We start from the raw sequence: 18,420 nt of genomic DNA on the forward strand, positions 1-18,420 counted from the left end.
GGACTCTTCTAAGTCTTCTACCATACCCGAAAATGGCCCCTAAAAAAATATACTCCCCCCTAAAAAAAATAAATAATTAATCGTTGCTGATTCCAATTTCCGACGAAAAAAATGAGGTCAAGTAAGTATTTTGTGTGTCACTCGCCAACGCGATTAGTCGTCCAAAAGCTTATACCTACTGAGGCCCGAGAGTTGTCAAAAAGTAATACCAGCCGCAGCTCACAGAAATTGTGAAAAATGTCATGACTCGTGTGGGAAATCTGAAATATTTTTGTCATATTTCATGCTGGTGACGAGTTTTTTTGATACTAAAGAAGTGCTTATAATTATGGCCATTACTATATACCAGCTGCATCCTAATCAATTATATGTAGATAATAATAAGTTATGATTAAGTGTCATTTTCGGCCTTTTTCTGGCCTTGGTTTATACATCATACTTTTGAGGATGGGGCCGCTTTGTGGGTCAGAATTTCGATTCTCGACTCTCGACTGTCTCGAGGAGAGACCACATATTGTTGTCGTATATGTATTAACGTGTGTACAACCTACGCTATACCTATTATTTCAGAAATTCTGTTTGATTGTTTATTTTTTTTTGGTTTTTTTTTTTTATAATAATTTTTTAAACACATCTTTTTTTTATCTTAAATAGATTGAAGGGTGTTGAATAAGAGTTAATTCAATTTAAATCTTTATATTTTAGGTTAAGTTTGCATTTGAAATTGTACAATGAACTGTAAAACTTATTTGACTATCTGCTACTTAGCAATGAAATAAATATTAAAGCCGCAGTAAATTTTTTTATTGTGATATATGTATATATATAGATATATGTATATACAGTGAAATGTCTGCCTTCAATACAAAAGATTTGAAAACTGAAATAAATACTATTGCATCAAATGAAGCAGAAAAATCTGTGGAACCCTTAAATGTACTGAGTAATAATAATTCGAAGATGTCAAGATCCCCCTCTAAAAAGAGTAAACTAGCCAAAAAGCCTGATGGAAAACAATGTACTCAATCGTCTCATTCAGATCTAGTACCTAGACCACATACTGTACGTATCAGGCAATTGTTACCTCTATCATAATTTATTTTTTAATTACATTTGTTTTTAATTAATCTTATTCGATTTAATTATAATATTCATATTGTATTTTTTCTTATTTTTAGCTTGATGACTTTTTGCTAAAAGAAAAATTAAATGAAGAGTGTGATGCTGGAACTACTTTTACTTACAATGAGTGTAGTGATGATGAAGAATTTTTTATTGTTGAAATACCAAAAACTGTAAGGTTTGAATTTAGTAGAGAAAGTTTGTTGTAATAATTTGAATCTTTATTTTATTTATTTCATACTCCGTCCCTTTCGGGTTTGGAGGACTAATTTGAATCTTTATTGAACTTATTCTGCAGATTAATCCATTACACTTAAAAGGGCAAACTTTGCAATTGGGAAATAAATCTAGTTTTAAAATTGGTGAAGACAAATATTGCACTGCAAATAGAGAAAATAAATCTAGTCTTACCTGTATTTTTAATATTGAAAGTGAATCCAACAAATACAGAGCAGGTATTTAAATAAATATTTCAAATATTAAAATTACATTGTTTTTAAATTGATAAGTAACATGTACATAAATACTTTCAGTTAATATAAAACCATCTGGAACTGTCAGTGTGAGAAAAAAACTTCCAGGAATATCAAAAAACAAGGTACCATGTGAAAAGTCGGAAACTGTTCCTTTTCCAAAAAATCTGAAATTGCGGCATCCTTTTTTCGGAGTTAAATTCATTGATGAATGAATAGTATAGTTGAAAAAAAAATTTTAATTAGCCAAATGTTGAGTTGCATTAGTTGATCAAGAAATTTTTTTCTGTAGATTAGATAAAATTTTACTACAGTTAAGATACAAAACATTCGAGATAGCAATTACGTTTAATTACGGATTTACAAATATTGATAAAGATAAAGTTAATAAATATTTAGCAAATAATTTAATGTTTGTAATTATTTTTCACTGTTAACACAAATGTGCAATAAAGGTAGGTAATAGATATAGTTTCAACCTACTCCTTTTTTTATCTTCAAAAAACCCACAAGTATCTCTTACATTTACTGCATGAGGCTGCATTGCGGATATGCATGAAGCCGCGTTCTATTGCATTTGACTTCCGTCCAACTGTCAATCGTGCCTACGTATGGTTTTCCGCTGTTAAAGTGTCAACACTGTCAACAATGTCAACCTCAAATAAACTATTTACTTAAGGAGTGTGTTTGAGATATAAGTTTAGCAAATATATCACAAGTTTATGGGTCTATTACGACAGCAAACGTGAAAGCATCAATAATTTCAACAATTCTGAATTTCCTAGATGTCTGTTATGTACAATGTTAAAGCAAAAAATAACACTGACATCCGAATTATTGAAACAAAAACGCCACTAAAGCCAGTAACATACAACCTCAAATTTCAAATTGTAGTATCGAATATCGAAGCAGAACAGACTCATCTCGATCGTAAAGTTACGCGGGTATGACGTAAGGTGACAGTAAGTGACATCTCCACTAGCTTTGTTTTTTATTAATTACCATTTGTATGATAAAAGATTACATTCAACATCATTTCAATCAAAAAGCTGTGAACCATAAGTTTATCATGATAATAATTATATTTACCTTCGGTGATTCAAAATGTTGAAAAATCTCAATAACGCGTAATCAACAATGGTATTAGTCCTTATAAGTCCTAAAATTTTTCACATTTCTCTCACCATGGGCTCTTAGATCGCTTTTTTTTACCCCCTTTCACAACGAATTTACAACTTGTGCAGTCGTGGGTTCGTCTAGATATCTTGCATTCTGGTTGGCTGGGTGGCAGTGTGACGACTGACGACATGCGACGGTGGTATTGACGGCACAGTGCACACGCGGGCGCTGACGATATAGTGATGATCAGATGATCTAAATCCAAAGTTGACCTGTTGACGAAGAACCTGGAAGAACTCGGCGCTTCCTTTCATTCTGCTTTCATATTCATAGGCACTTATAAGTATTTCATTTTCTAGTGTTGTTTCGTCGTCTACGACGTCTACTGTTCTACTGTGCCGCCATTTTTTAGCAAAATGAAAGGAAATATTAGTAGGTAGCCGCGAGAGATTCGCAAGTTATCGCGAGTGCGAATGCGGCGGCGCTTGGTCTGCTGTCGAATAGTGAGGGTGTAGAGTGAAATCGTGCATTGTTTATGTTTATTAACGAGCTCATTAGTTAAAAAATTTATAATTAATACTTTCCATTGGACCATCGAAAGTGTTTACTGGTTACTCCTTGCACACGCCTACATTTATATTTTGCATCATCATCAACAAAAACAACTTGTGAAAAGTGAAAATTTCGATTACTGTAATACTTATTTGCTGATGACTGCTCTGATGTGTACTGTCTTTTGGCCCTGAGGCACGAGGCCGTGCAGTGAGTGTTCAATCTAACCACATGCTGCTGTTGTAGTGTCACACGGTAATAACAAAATAATATATATATATATTCATTGCATCCTCTCCACTTTAACTTTGCAAACAATTGTACACCATTTGTGTATGCACAAGTAAAGTGATGAAAGAACGTGTAATTTTTTTTTTTTTTTCAAACTACTCTAATCGTATTGTTGGGTGGAATATATCCATTTTTACATTTATTTTTTAACTATAGTCGTATCCCACTCAGATTTAGAATTACATCTGTAACAACCATTCCAAAATCATGCGTTTTCAAATAAACCCACCCTCTCCTACATGTCTACTTTAATAAATATTAATCTCACTCAGTACATATAGTAAAATCTATGACATGTTTTCGATAATTACTTACATTCGAACAATTTTTTATTAATTATTCAATGACTTAAGGTTCGTTTGGGGCTTAGCTTGGAGCAGCTCGGAGCTCCTTGGAGCTCCTCCGAACTTTGCCCCAAAACACGCGTTTTGCTTCGAGCTCATCGGAGCACCTCCGAGCAAATTCCTACAGTCGGTATATCTATATTTACAGTCTTGGCAATATAAATATTTACGTCTTGACCATTAAAACGAAATTCAACTTACACACGTGTATTATTACAGCTATGTATTGCCGCCTTCAATATTTAATAAAAAAGTGAGCAATCGAACACTGGTGTCGCAATTCCCGTTGTCATTAAGTATCTACACTCAAGCCTACAACCTATACTTATAACTATACTGAAACCGGACTAACTGCTATTATCAAAGGTGGAGGTCAAGACGATCGAACTGCCAGAGGAAGTTGCTAAAAGATCGCGATCGCAAGTGCAGCAACTGCAGACAGACAACAGTAACAGTGATTGTAATTAAACAGTATATATACATATATATATAGAGGATATAGCACACACTAGCGACTAGCAGAAGCCTTAAATTTTAAAGCAATATAAATTGTATACATATATATTGTATATATTAAATTCACATTACGTGCACTGTGCACACACATACACACACTCATATATATAATTAATATATATGTACACATATACATACTCGTGTATATGTAGCCCCCATATATAATATATATAGTGGGACATGGAGTCCGTCGCCGCGCTCAGCGAGACAGCCATGGCAGCAGCAGCATCAGCCGGCGAGGCCACTCAGCAGCTGCAGGTGGATGCCGTGAAAGATTCAGCGCTCGAGAAGCAACAGGCAGCTCCCGCCGTGCCCATGGACGAGGACGAAAACGTGACAGCCGAGTGCTTCACGACTGAGCATGCACAGCGCTCGGAGATTAAAAGCAGCCTCTCAAAATGTGTGCTTTGCACCAAGAGCTTCGTCGCCGAGGACAAGCCCAAGCTGCTCGAGTGCCTTCACGCAGCCTGTACCGCCTGCATCAATGCCAAGCTCAGCGAGCAGCAAAATACCTCCGTTGACGCCGACCTCGTAGGTCAGTAGTTTTTATCGTCTTTGTACTTCCTCGTACTTTCATATCTCTCTCTCTCTCTCTCTCTCACTTATGATCTTAATTTCTTTCCTATCCTTTCCTCGCTTTCACGCTTACACACCCTGGTTAATTTTCTCTCTTTCATACATGCCTATACTTTTTTTCTCACAGTTTGTACTAACAGTTTATGTTGATACTGTTTTATTTTATGATGTTCATGTGTTTCTGTTTTTTCTTTCATAGTTGAAAACAACACTATTTTGTGCCAAGCTTGTAATATTATAAGCCAACCGGAAAATTTGATAGAAAATCGATTTTTTTCCAAGTTCCTTGAAGAAGACAGTAATGCCAATGCTAGCTATGAAGATGTGCCTACGCTTGTTGAGGAGGAAAGAAAGTGTTTGAACTGTACATCAAACTCAAAAGCAACCAACTGGTGTGTTGAATGTGATTTAATAATATGTCAAGAATGTGTCAAGGTACGAACTTTAATTGCTTTTTAACTATTACCTGCAAATTATTTTCAAGAGATACAATCTAATAAGATTCGTTTATGTAGGCGCACAGTAGCTTGAAAATAACACAAGCTCATACTATAAAACCTTTGAACGAGGGATCAGGCAATGCAGAAAATGCTAAGAAGGAACTATCTATTTATCTTTTTTGCATGATTCATACACATGAGCCGTTATCGTTGTTTTGTCAAACTTGCGATCGGTTGACATGCAGAGATTGTCAACTAAGTGATCACAGGGAACATAAATACAAATTTATTCATGAAATCGCCGTGGAAACAAAAACTTCCATAAAATCTTTATTGACTGATGTCAGGTAAATTTACTTGCATGCACATTTATTAATGCTATACAGTTTCTAACAACTATCATAAAATCAATAAGAATTAATGATAACAAATGTATTAATTTTAATTTCTCAATAGCCGTAAAAGAGAGTTATTAAACACTGCCATGGGTGTGATTAAAGAACGTCAAAGATTAATATCTGATAAGAAAAAAATACTTGTGGAGGACATAACGAAAATGGTTGTTCAGTAAGTTATTACTTCTAATTATTATAAATAAACGAATTTATTTATTACTATCGGAACATACTAATAAATGAATTATTAAATGAATTTACTAAAATCAGAAAACTTATGACGTAAGCTCTTTTAAAAATAAACATTTAATTTTTAGATTGACAAATGCAATTAGTTCAAGAGGAAAAGAGTTAATTAAGAGACTGAGTGAGGTGTGTGATCAAAAACAAAACACCTTGAATGAAAAGAAAGTTGCTTTGGATCAATTATCAAAATTGACTGATCATTGTATGGATTTTGTGAACTATGCATTAGATGCAGGCACAGATATGGAACTGCTTTACAATAAAAAAACAGTGACAAATCACTTACTAAGAATTAAGAACCAGAGAGCAGATATTCCTAATCCTGATATTCCTGTTAGAATTCACTTGAATGTAGATAAAGTTCCAGATCTCGTAAAAGGTGCGTTAAATGGCAAATTAGAGTAAATTTAAAAAATAAAATTTTGTAAATCTTATGAAAAATTGTTAAAAATATTAAAAATCTTTTTTACAGTTATATCATCGATTGGAGGTATTGTAGTTGATGGAAGAGTTTATCCTTCAGTTACTCCTCCGTCAGAACCAAATAGATCATTAACACCACTAAATGAGACATTGGAACATAAACAATTGAATAACTCTTCAATGGGCGTAGTTTTAGATAACTTGACAACACCTCAGGCAGTTTCTTTAGTTCCTACTCAGCCTTCTAATAATATGACTTACATGAATCAAGCTATGAACATTCCTATAACATCTCATCAGCAACTTGCAATGCAAAATCAACATATAGCTAATCAGCAACAATTACAAACTCAGACATCAAATTATATGCAGCATTACAATACACACAGTATGCAACAACATCCTTTACCGCCACTAATGCCGACTTATAGTACTAATTACAATGGACGTATACCACCACCACCACCACAACAGCAACAGCAGCAGCAACAACAACAACAACAACAACAACAACAACAACAACAACAACAAATCCTAATGGCGCAAAGGACCGGACTTGGCAACTGTCATCAACAGGTATACTGGCAATGAATCAGTGAACATTTACAACTTAAAGTAATTGATATCATGTATGCTAAAGGTTATCATTGTTCACATCATCCAGATATGCATTATTATTATTTTTTCTTTTTCTACTAGCTTACTTAAAATTACTAATACCTACGTCACGACTTGTCAATCATTGTAAAAACGAAAAAAGTCATGTTATTTATAGAGCTACCGTTATTAAGTTAACAAAACTCATGTTGCAATAAAATCAAATTTTCATCTAGATGAAAGACTCTAATAGTATAAATTATTTTTCAAATGTAATGTAAGATAACAACAATAAATAAATATACATTTATTATTGAGTTTTTTGATTATTTTTATATATTATATTAGCAATTCATCAAACACTGTTTAGTTTAACGATTTTTGCAAATGTTTATCTGGAATTGTAAACAAAAATAAGTCAAAAAATCTTTAACTTAATGGACACGCAAATTATAATAAAATACATATTTATAGCTATTATATTTTGTTTAGGTAACTTCATCAACTCATCCTCACTCACAACAACAGCAGCAACAACAATTACATGTAACTACAGCAGGCGCCGTAGCAGATACACAAATTAATCAAAATCCAAGTTTGCGTGGATTGCTTGCGCATAATCCTCCGGCGTACAGGCCAAGTAATGCAATGCAGTACAGATTTCCCCCTAGGTACAGGTATCCTGTTAACAGTCCTCAAAGAACTTTGAGTTCGGCACAAAATGCTTATCCGGCAGGCACTTCTTTATTGGCTGGAATGCAGATACGTCAGCCAAGTCAGCCTCATCAGGCAGTAATGCTCAACGTTTATCAACAGCCATCTCACCAGTTGCACTCCCAGCCACAGATGATACAACAATCTGCACGTTGGCACATTCCTCAAAATCTTAATTCTAGCAGTGTGCCTTCTTCGTATCCAGTAAAAAATCCCGTACAGCAACAGCAAATGCTTTCAACCGCGCCAGTTAACGATTACAAAATTACGCTTAAAAGTCAATCTGCTCTCTCCTCTGCTCTTCAAGGGGTAAATATTACACACTTTTTTTTTTTTTTTTTTTTTTTTTTTCCTATTTTGTACAATAAAAATTAGAGCACGAATTTTTATCAAAAACAACCAAATTTTTTAAATAATTTGCGTAGGGATTATTTTGATCATAATTTGAATTGACAGTTTAAGTAAGTAGTTGTATACATTATGACTTATCCTTATAATTTGACTTATGTAGAAAAGTAATAACAGTATCGCTAGTCCACCTATAAATACCAAAAGTGTGCCAGTCTGTCAAAGTTCAACAACAGTCAGCCATACAGTGAGCTCTTCAATGCCGAAAACACCAAGTCCAGCTCCACATGAAAAGACTGATGAAACTCAAAAAAGCTTGGATAAATTTTGTCAAAAATCACTGAATGATTTGATGCGCACCATTGCAAAATTAGACAGCAATGGTATAATGGTAATTCCTGAAAGTCAAAAAAGCCAATTAGACTCAACTCAAGTGGATAGTTCTACTGATGAAGGAATTAATGCCATGACCGACAATTCTTCTGGTTAATTACTTATTTTTATGATAATTTTATTTTATCTAAAAAAACTTTTTCAATGAAATGCATTATTATTATTATTATTATTATTATTATTATTATTATTATTATTATTGTTATTATTATTAATGTGACTATAAATTCTTTTTCAAAAAGTGTTAAAAATTGTAATTTTGTTTTTTTAGACGTAATGTAAAAATTTAAAGAAAGAAAAAAAAAGTAATTTCTCAAAATTTTAACATTATGTATAATTTTCTGGTATCAGCGTCCTTATCTAAAGATGATCCAAATGAAGATTGGTGTGCAGTGTGTATGGATGGAGGAGATGCTGTCCTTTGTTGTGATAAGTGTCCTAAGGTCTTCCATTTATACTGCCACATTCCAAACTTGAAATCTTTTCCACAGTAAATAAAAACATTTTTATACAACTTGAAAAAAAATTAACTCAAATTTAAATTCGTTTTCATAAAAATGTTTGTTCCTTTATAGTGAAAGCGAAACATGGCAATGTATGTTATGTACTAATGTACTTGACTGTTCAGAGGATTCTCCAGAAGAAAAAAAAGAAGACACTGATCAAATGAGTGCTCGAGACTTAAGAATAGCTCAAAGGATAGTTTTAGAATTATATTGCCAACATGAACAAAGTTTACCTTTTAGAGAAGTTGTGTCGCCAGAGGTATAACAGTTTTTAAAATTTTCCAACTTGTATTTTGAGTCTTGAATAACTGTAAAATACTTTACAAATATTATTATTATTATTATTATTATTATTATTATTATTATTATTATTATGCTAGTAATAATACGTTCTCTGATTTTATATTGAATTCTTGTTCTCAGATCATTGAATATCATCGAATCATCAAAAAACCAATAGCTCTCGATGTTATACGTGATAAACTGAATCAAGAAAATGAAAATCATTACACAAATTTAAAACAAGTATTGGCTGACATTAGATTGATGTTCAAAAATGCTTTCACGTTTAATCTTGTAAATATTAAATTTCATTAATGTTTCTGATTTCGATTTAATAGACTTAAAAAAATTAAACATTCTATTGTCGTTTAAGCCGGACTCACAAGTTTACCAGGGAGCTAAAAGTTTGGAAGACTTTTTCGAAAAACTACTGATTAAATGGATACCTAACTATGTTTACGATAATTCATGTATTACCGCAGAAGAAGAAGATGAAGAGGTATTTCCACCAAATAGAAAGTACAGACGTATTATTAATGATTAATAGAGTTCGCTATGGTGTATTTTAAGGGTATTGTAAGATAAACGATTTGAACAATTTTTTATACGTGCAAGAACTTGACATAAAATTTTTAAACCTTGTATATTATGTAAACACGTCGATAAAAATACTTATTTTCGCTGAACGTAATTTTATATCGTATAATCATTGGAATTTTGCTTGAACGATTTCTAATTATATGTTTTAAGTTCAATGCAAATATTTATTTCGTATATTATAATGAATATAATGTGGAAGTTTTATTGGTGAAATAGAATTATTTTTTCACTACTATTTCATAAAATCAGTTATATGAGTAATTGAGCAATTGGAAGTAAATAGAGTGTAGTCCAATCAAAATTTGACAATTGTCAAATTGATAAAAATTTTAAATACAATATTAATAATTTTTAAATCTTTAAAAACCAACACTTTGTGTAGATATTTCAAATTAACACTGTTTAATGATATAAAATCTATTGAATAGATTTTGCAATCAAGGTATTGCAATGTTTGATTTATGTAACTGTTAAACTCTTAATCATGATCAAAATATGAATCTTGATATTTTAATTATGATATTAAAAAATATTTTGTCTAAATAATATACACGATACAATGATTAGATATATTCCCGTTCTGCTAATCACTAGTGAATTTTACAAAACTAAACTGTAGGATTGCTTTTATGGCAATTTATGGATTAAAATTGTTAGTTATTTGTTTATACATAGTTTAAAAAATAATTATAACAACAATTTTTTCAATAAACTTGTTTCTACATTTATTAGTTACTTACTTCTCCATTTGATAAATGAAATTTATTTGTAAATACTTTCTTTTTACATGTACGGTTTTTATTTTCTTTTATAATGATTATCACAAACTTGCAACTTATAACGACTCTAATCAGATGCAAAGGCTTACTAATTAAATATACTTTTAAAAACAAAGTTACTATCTTTGAAATTTCAAACTTTATAAAAAAAAAAAACTATAGGAACAATATGACACTGTCACTCGGACCGACAAAAAGTAAGTTTGAGTAACTTTACAAAAAGTTTTCTGTAGTTTCTCGACCAGAATGTGAGAGTGAAAGAGCACATGAGAGTTTGAAGCGATCAAAAACATTGCCAATTTTAGAAAAAAATTTTCATTTAATATCGTTATGTAAGAAAATAAAATTAATTTTTAACATTAAAACGACTTCAGCAATTAGAAGCCTGCACATTAAGTCCATAGCGTCAACCTATTTTATTTTTCTAAATGTCTTAATGGAACTACAGACCTCTTATTTTCTTACGAAAAAAATGGTTTATGTTTGAAAAATAATGTATATTCTTAAGTGACATATGGTGTCAGAGAGCTTGGCTAAAGTACTAGCAATGATATATAAATAGTGCGATAATTTTCAACGTTGTAGGAGTCTCGCTTGTGTACAATGTAAAAATGGTAAATTAATCGCCTTCATAACACAAAATATACATCTTAATTTATCTAGTTTCATAAAATTAGGTACAGCTGCTTCAACGCAAAATAAACATTTTTGTATTTACGAGATTCAATAAAGGGTTATTGTGTCACTGTCACATATTTTTGAGAACAGAATTTACAAATTGGAACTGCCCTTTCTGTTGAATATCCAGAAAGCATATTGATACGAATGCAACGCTGGCACATAACATTTCCACAAGACCAACAATGGTACTAAAACATTACATTTTGTGATCAATCATTGAAAATTAATGTTTACATTAGAAAAATATTGTTATGCTTACCTGTTTATTAAAAGCATCAAACGTGGTAGCACATTTACATTCAACTCGATTTTTCGATGACTTCCATTCCAATGAAACTGAATTTAATTCTGCAACTAGTTGCTGGATTTCTGTTTTACTTTTATTGTTCGGATCTCTTGCAAAGCTGGTTATAAGTTCCTTGAAAGTATTTTCTTTTGAATAATCATTGTTTAATTTCTGTTTGCTGAGAGATGACTTATCGGTTTTATTTGGTGTAAGAGCTTCTACTGCGTTAATTTTCTGTGAATAAATACATCGTATTGGAATAAAATTTTTTTTTTTAATTTTTAAATTTTAAATTTATACAGACCTTTGTGAGAAATTTTATGTGATCTTCTATTGAATTAACATGACTATTAATAGTTGAGAGTAAATCTTCATAAGATTCCCTGGGATGAACACCATTTTCAAATCGCAGGTAAAGACCTCTCCATAATCTAGATTAAAGATATACATTTTTGTCATGTTACATTATTTTCTATGTCTAAGTAAAGAAAAAGATACACTTACACGATATTTTGTGGTAAAAGTTTTGGTTTAAGTATTTGATTACTTGCTTCTTTGGACTGTTTATTTGAATACAAAGGATTTATAAACTCGTTTATGTGTTGAGATATGTAACCCCAAAGTGAATAAGTCCTATCAGAAACTCTAACATAAACGATTTCATCAAAACATTACTACAAAAACATTTATTATGAAAATCATTGAAATTTCGTGACTCACTTATAAAATTGCCGGTCTTTTTCGCAATTACCAATGAAGGTTCCATACTGACAGCTTTGTACATGATCGTGTAACGTAATCAAGTATTGTTCATTAAATTGAAACATAAACGGGTACTGTTGTGATAATTGATAAGTAGCATCAATAAATTGAGTGAATATTGGGGCAAGCTCTTTGCTATCAGCAGTCACGTAACCACATCGGTCATTAAATTTATGTCCAAAAGCAAGCCAGTCTTTTTCTATTAAGACCTGAGAATGTAAGTATATCAAAATTCATGCAATTACATTTTTAAAAGAATAATTTTCGCAATGTTCCTCCTACTTGGAAACCATGAATAGTCCTGTAAAATGGATCGAGCATTAAAGCAGCTAAAGAACAAACTTGGGCTGTCCTGTCCCATCCGTCGCTGCAGTGTACAACAACACTGATTCCATTAACAACATTACGGGCAATGAACCATGATGTTTCCAATATTGCGCGAATATGCTTTAACCAGCCACTGCTTTCAAGGCCACTGAGAAATGAACTCATTGAGGTACTTTTTTGTACTGCAAATATAAATGAACAAATTTCGTGCTCTGGATAAATGAAATCATAAGACGTTTATCGGACTTCTATTTTAATTGCGAATTGTGACATACGTTCTAATAATTTATTTAAACTGGATCTCATAACGTGAATATTTTCGATCCCGAAAAACTGAAATTTTATATTGTCATAAAAATTTTCGTTTTCGTAACCTTTTCCAGCAGCGCGATTGGCCATTGCATTAATCTAAAAAATTGTAAAAATATATATTAATTTTTCTACAGCTTTTCATGAATAATTACAGTTTTAAAACACATGTAAGTTTTTGAATGATTTCGAATGACTTACCCTGGGCCTTGTGTCAACTACACATAAATATTTTGAATCAGGATTTGTGCAGAGCAAATTATAAAGCATTTGTTCATCTTTTATACATCGTGCATTGAAACCTGATAATGGTTGACTACATCTGCAGATAGAAGCCTGAAATGATTTTAAGTTTTATTAATTGAAACTGATAATTTCAAAAGAGCTGATATTGTTTTAAATTAATCTGTTACAAAATGTACCTTATTACTATTATGTAAATAAGTTAATACTGGTAACCTGCCTTTACTACGAAATTTTGCACTTCCCATTAATACAGTATTACTACATGAACTGGGAACATATAAATATTTTGGATACGATTCACACAGCTGAAAAAAAAGAATTTACACATATAAATAACATTTGAAAATTTTTGTCAGAAAAATGTTATGAAAATGTATGTTATTTATTTATAGAAACCTCATAATTAACATTGAGATAAGATAGCGACCATTCATCATTAGGAACACCTTGTCTTTGGAATTCGTCTTGAAGACTGAAAAAATTCCAGCCCATTTCTTGTATAAGGCCTTCGTTATTACCTTTGAAGTCAAAACAGTACAAATCTTCTGTTCTAGCTAATAATGAAAATTATTTACTTTAAGTATAATGTAGATCTTTGTAAGATTAAAAATTTTTGTATTAAAAATTGAGTACTTGGTGAAGATAACTTTATCAATGTCAAGTAGACCTCATGACAATCCCTTTCTTTTGGAATAACAAATGTGACGACAAAAAAATGTTTACACTTGATACACAGTGGAGAACCACTTGTTAGTAATGGTAATTTTTCAGCACTAGCAACATGAGAATTTAAAACCTACAGTGTGCATAGTTGTATATGTATTACATACAAGTGTGTACATAATAAACATGGTAGAAAGTAAATTAGCAATATTTACCCATATTTTTTTCTTTCCATTAGGTTTCGTAAAAATAAAATGTGTCTCGGTTAAATAAAATGTTCCTAGTGTATGTTTAACGCCATACTTATCCAACATTAACACATTTTCAACCTAAGAAATTAATGAAATAAATTACTATTAAATATTATCAGGATTGTTTTGTAAATAGAAAGTATTAACCTTTTGGATTTTCATCACATCTGAAATATTCATTTCACTTGTTTGATTTTATAATTAAAACAATATTTTTTTGACGTCCGATTCGACAAATTATTAAGCTGTGTGCGTACACATTACACAAAACAGAACAGTCAGCAACTCACAACTCACAACTCAGCATTTGTCAGCAACAAGCGCCAAACACATTGACATCATATTATCATAGTACACGGAACGGATGAAGCCCGGTCACGCACTCACGACGTCACGACATCTGCATAAAAAGATAAAATACAAGTATGAGTGGCATGAGTGCACAAAAACACGTACGAGTTAACGAGTGTCGACTGTCGAGTGTACGAAAGCGCGCACACAATAAGTTGCAATTATTGCAAAGACGGTTTCTATTTCATTTAATTTACTTAAGTATATACAGCTTATAATTGTTACATCGTTACGTGGGAAAGAGATTATAGGAGGTCGATTTTCGGGTAAAAGATAAATTGTACACTTGCCGCAAACAGCACAGACAATCTTAACTTTTTATTTTATATATATGAGATTATTTGCGGCTGGTTTATAATTAATTACATGGCTCTGCTAATAAGTAGTAATAATTATTAGGATCAGCGCCATCTAGCGGTTTTCATTTTTCGCGAAAAGTGGCTCCTAAAATTCTGAAGGAGAGCTTTATGCAGTTTAGGCCCTAGAGCCATTTATTCAATTATAAACCAGCCGCAACTAATTTTGTAGATACGAAATAAAAATTTAACGTTGTCTGTGCTATATGCGGCAAGTTTGCAATGTATCTTCTACCTGAATATCGACCTTCTATTTATTTATACTTCAACTAAGTTGCGGCTGGTTTATAATGCTTAAAGCTCTCCTTGAGAATTTTAGGGCCACTTTTTAGTTCAGTCAGTTCAGAGTTCAGAAATCCGCAACGCTAGATGGCGCTGATCCAAATAATTATTACTATATATATATACTTACAGTAGAGCCATGTATGATGTAATTGATAATAAACTAGCCGCAACTAATTTTATATGTAGAAGATAAAAAGTTGACATTGTCTGTGCTATTTGTGGCAAGTATACAATTTATCTTTTACCACAAAATCGACCTCCAAAAGTATAGAGATTCTATTTATGTAGTTCAATAAAATCGAACTAATTACAATATTTTGCAATAATTAATTACAGTCGATGCAAGGTTAAAGCCGTCCTCTGATTGGTCAAAGTGTCAAAACTATTTGTATCGTTTTCTTTTAACACACACACGCTCTCTGTGAGCGTCGCTCTCTCTCACGGAAGCAAATTTAGTACTTACCTACTTAGTTATATTTTGTGAATCACAGATTCCTAAGAAAAGTGTCGTCTTTCGCTGCTATATATATATTTTTAATTGTGGTAATGCAGTAATTGTCTGTCCTAGTCCTAGCTCCTAGTGTGTGTATCGTACGGGCTAGTGCAAGTGCAAGTACTGCTGTGACTAGCCTCCTGCTGGGAAAATATTATAGGAGAGGACTTCCCACCCCCTTCTCCAGTGGCGTTCACTTCGTGAATCTCTACCGTACGGCTTCCTGCAGCGTAACAGATGTTTTACGTGAGAAATGTCACAAATTGAAATCAAGGAGCTGTTGAACGAGAGCAGGTGAGTCAAAAGAATCATCCAAGTATCATTGCAAATACATAAGTTGAAGGGTGACGTCAGATTCTGTATAAGCAACAGCAGAAATAATTACTACGGAAAACAGAAAGCAACAGCAGCAATTATTGTTATTACTGAAGTACTTATAGAAAGAGAGCTGAAAAATAATTTAGGTGTTTTTGCATTCAAGCCTATTTAGATTTCGTATATTTAAATCTGCTGTTGACTTGGACTGTTTATATACCTCCAACGCCATTATTCTTAGGTGGTGAATTGGCAGATTTCCGAAAAAAAGTCAAAGCTTGTCCTTGAAACTGCTCTTCTCAACACTTTCGCAAGTTCACGTCTATTTGATGTACACACGTGTATATGCATGTTTGTTATCGACATGAAACTTGCTTGCATATTAAATGAAAATTAAAGATTTTGTTTTTGTTGTATATTCTACAACTTCATAATTACAATTGTTCTATTTGACGTTTCATTTTGATTCCAATGATTTATACATTTTTGATGATGCCATTAAGAGTTATTTTCTTTGAAGTTGAAGTATATTCTTGTTAAATAAAAAGAGAAATAAAGTAATAAATAATAATTGAGATACATCAGACTGATGTTTTTATGCGTACTTTTTAGGTTTCCCACTGGATGGAAACTGGTATCAGTACTGATTTACACACCTGTTGGATTGTTGCTCGTGATACTTAGACTATTAGTTTGTCTGCATCTCTGGCTGTTAGCGACAATATTACCAGACTGTCAAAGCTTGCGATCGATTTTAAATCGTGGCCTCGCCTTCGTCTTTGGTATCATTGTTAAAGTCAACCAAGACAGTGAAAAGCGAGATGAGCAGGCGCGCATCGTCATCGCCAACAACATATCTGCCTTGGATGACTTTGTCCTGGCCACAGCTGCAAATACGGTGACACCGAGCCTATCAAACCTTCCAGATTCACTGAGTAACGCTTTGGGTCTCCAAAAAATGGACATGAGCAGCAAAGACAACCTTGTCACCGAGATCAAGCAGTTTCTAGCCAACTCTAAGATCAATATTGCTCTGCAACCAGAGTTCAGTGCGACCAATAGTCACAAGGCTCTGCTAAAGTTCAACACATGGCCATTTACTATCGAGTCGACTATTCAGCCTATTGTCTTGCAAGCTAAGAGGCCAGAATTCGTCGACATACAGCTCACCTCTATCGCCTCAACCTGGTGGACCGACGTCATGTGGTTTATGTTTGCTCCTTACACTATTTTTACAGTGAAATTTTTAAAAATCAAACGAAATACGGATGCTGATGTTCTTGTTAGAGATGTGGAAAAGGAAATCGCTGATTCTCTGAAAATTGAGACTAGTCAGCATACAGTTTCCGACAAAACAGAGTACGAAAAACGTTATGTTATAGAAAAATTACAAAACAGGGGTCCTCAGAATCAAAGTGTGTCAAGCTCGCAAATTGTTGCCAGCATTGAAATGCAAAGGATGGCGAGACAAGTCAGTGAAGTGCTTCCATTGGTCCCGCACAACGTTATTCTTAGAGATCTATGTAAGCAACAAATCATAAATCTTTTTTAACACTTCATTTGAATATTTCAAACGCCTCCATTGATACTAATCAATTTTCATTTTGTAGTAAAAACTAGAAATGTTGACGTTACAATTACCAATATTTTGGACGGTATTGTTACTTATACGCCCGAACCGGCGCCTACTACGGCTTCATCCAGCAGTTCAAGGAGTAAGCCTTTGGTATCAACACCTATGACAAGTATCACCAGTACAACAGCATTAACTTTCCAGGAAAGGAAAGCAAAAATGATTGCAGAAGCAAGAGAAAAATATATTAAGAAACATGGTTTAAAAGACTGTTGACAGAGTTTATATATGGGAAAGTTTGAGAACAAGTGTATTATAAGTTATTAAATGTAATTAACTTGTTTTAAAAATGATTCTATGTTTGTAAATTTATGATTAAACGTTACTTTGTTTTTATAAACACTGTATCAATTAAAAATATAAGAAATCATCTTTCTTTTTTAAAAAATGTTTAAGTGTTGTGTCGTAATTATCTAATAAAGTTAAGATTTTGAAAATTTTATAGTAATAATTACCACTTAATAATACTTTCGAGGTTCATATAAAAAAAAGTTATATTTATATTAAAAGTTATATTGCCAGATGATATTTGTGTATAATTATAATACGCTGTAACAGTTCACTCGAAAATGTTGCAATCCTGTTAGCACAAAAATAATCCACTTTTTTTTGCATTCAACAAAAAAGTGAATTTTTATTAAAATATATAAAAATAAAATCATGGTTAAATACTACTAAATTTATAAAAACTAATTTTCAAAGGTAAAAATTTTAGAGATTGAGTGATTTTAAATTTACCCAGGTTA

The 18,420-nt window shown here is 32.3% G+C and overlaps 4 protein-coding genes across 4 annotated transcripts; 3 read left to right on the forward strand and 1 right to left on the reverse strand.

Annotated features, from left to right (window-relative positions):
- The first annotated feature begins 619 nt into the window (after positions 1-619).
- LOC106640492 (uncharacterized) lies at positions 620-1,866 on the forward strand. Its single transcript, XM_014354557.2, has 4 exons — positions 620-1,062; positions 1,179-1,295; positions 1,421-1,577; positions 1,656-1,866. The coding sequence occupies exons 1-4, from the start codon at positions 850-852 to the stop codon at positions 1,808-1,810; spliced, it is 642 nt and encodes a 213-aa protein (XP_014210043.2). The 5' UTR covers positions 620-849; the 3' UTR covers positions 1,811-1,866.
- Positions 1,867-2,877: 1,011 nt separating this feature from the next.
- On the forward strand, positions 2,878-11,467 carry LOC106641487 (E3 ubiquitin-protein ligase TRIM33). The gene is made up of 13 exons (XM_089589787.1): positions 2,878-3,521; positions 4,121-4,952; positions 5,193-5,428; positions 5,509-5,780; positions 5,890-6,000; positions 6,146-6,453; positions 6,547-7,073; positions 7,587-8,117; positions 8,320-8,641; positions 8,901-9,039; positions 9,125-9,314; positions 9,479-9,631; positions 9,711-11,467. The coding sequence occupies exons 2-13, from the start codon at positions 4,598-4,600 to the stop codon at positions 9,879-9,881; spliced, it is 3,315 nt and encodes a 1,104-aa protein (XP_089445913.1). The 5' UTR covers positions 2,878-3,521; positions 4,121-4,597; the 3' UTR covers positions 9,882-11,467.
- On the reverse strand, positions 10,750-15,740 carry Mtmr6 (Myotubularin related protein 6). Its single transcript, XM_014355937.2, has 14 exons — positions 15,697-15,740; positions 14,389-14,641; positions 14,206-14,319; positions 13,961-14,123; positions 13,724-13,881; positions 13,504-13,632; positions 13,283-13,417; positions 13,048-13,180; positions 12,728-12,954; positions 12,404-12,654; positions 12,188-12,328; positions 11,988-12,114; positions 11,657-11,917; positions 10,750-11,585 (listed from the first exon to the last, which is right to left on the reverse strand). Exons 2-14 carry the CDS (start codon positions 14,419-14,421, stop codon positions 11,451-11,453), a joined length of 2,007 nt encoding a protein of 668 aa, XP_014211423.2. The 5' UTR covers positions 14,422-14,641; positions 15,697-15,740; the 3' UTR covers positions 10,750-11,450.
- On the forward strand, positions 15,436-18,111 carry LOC106641029 (lipid droplet-regulating VLDL assembly factor AUP1-like). Its single transcript, XM_014355244.2, has 3 exons — positions 15,436-16,020; positions 16,654-17,564; positions 17,652-18,111. The coding sequence occupies exons 1-3, from the start codon at positions 15,980-15,982 to the stop codon at positions 17,888-17,890; spliced, it is 1,191 nt and encodes a 396-aa protein (XP_014210730.2). The 5' UTR covers positions 15,436-15,979; the 3' UTR covers positions 17,891-18,111.
- The last annotated feature ends 309 nt before the right edge of the window (positions 18,112-18,420 follow it).

Source organism: Copidosoma floridanum, unplaced genomic scaffold (assembly GCF_036245765.1).
Source record: "Copidosoma floridanum isolate Cflo_tuat_1 unplaced genomic scaffold, Cflo_Japanese_pri ptg000009l, whole genome shotgun sequence".
NCBI classification, from domain to species: Eukaryota; Metazoa; Arthropoda; class Insecta; order Hymenoptera; family Encyrtidae; genus Copidosoma; species Copidosoma floridanum.

What these genes read in the sequence shown, in the direction of transcription:
- LOC106640492 (XM_014354557.2), top strand. Translation starts at nt 850, where the DNA reads ATGTCTGCCTTCAATACAAAAGATTTGAAAACTGAAATAAATACTATT. An exon ending in TTGTTGAAATACCAAAAACT is followed by an intron (nt 1,296 to 1,420) that starts GTAAGGTTTGAA and finishes CTTATTCTGCAG; the next exon opens with ATTAATCCATTACACTTAAA. An exon ending in ATCCAACAAATACAGAGCAG is followed by an intron (nt 1,578 to 1,655) that starts GTATTTAAATAA and finishes AAATACTTTCAG; the next exon opens with TTAATATAAAACCATCTGGA.
- LOC106641487 (XM_089589787.1), top strand. Translation starts at nt 4,598, where the DNA reads ATGGAGTCCGTCGCCGCGCTCAGCGAGACAGCCATGGCAGCAGCAGCA. An exon ending in TATGTCAAGAATGTGTCAAG is followed by an intron (nt 5,429 to 5,508) that starts GTACGAACTTTA and finishes TCGTTTATGTAG; the next exon opens with GCGCACAGTAGCTTGAAAAT. An exon ending in GAGAAGTTGTGTCGCCAGAG is followed by an intron (nt 9,315 to 9,478) that starts GTATAACAGTTT and finishes TCTTGTTCTCAG; the next exon opens with ATCATTGAATATCATCGAAT.
- Mtmr6 (XM_014355937.2), bottom strand. Translation starts at nt 14,421, where the DNA reads ATGAATATTTCAGATGTGATGAAAATCCAAAAG. An exon ending in ATTTACATAATAGTAATAAG is followed by an intron (nt 13,418 to 13,503) that starts GTACATTTTGTA and finishes AAATCATTTCAG; the next exon opens with GCTTCTATCTGCAGATGTAG. An exon ending in TTTAAATAAATTATTAGAAC is followed by an intron (nt 12,955 to 13,047) that starts GTATGTCACAAT and finishes TTATATTTGCAG; the next exon opens with TACAAAAAAGTACCTCAATG.
- LOC106641029 (XM_014355244.2), top strand. Translation starts at nt 15,980, where the DNA reads ATGTCACAAATTGAAATCAAGGAGCTGTTGAACGAGAGCAG. An exon ending in GAGCTGTTGAACGAGAGCAG is followed by an intron (nt 16,021 to 16,653) that starts GTGAGTCAAAAG and finishes CGTACTTTTTAG; the next exon opens with GTTTCCCACTGGATGGAAAC. An exon ending in CGTTATTCTTAGAGATCTAT is followed by an intron (nt 17,565 to 17,651) that starts GTAAGCAACAAA and finishes TTCATTTTGTAG; the next exon opens with TAAAAACTAGAAATGTTGAC.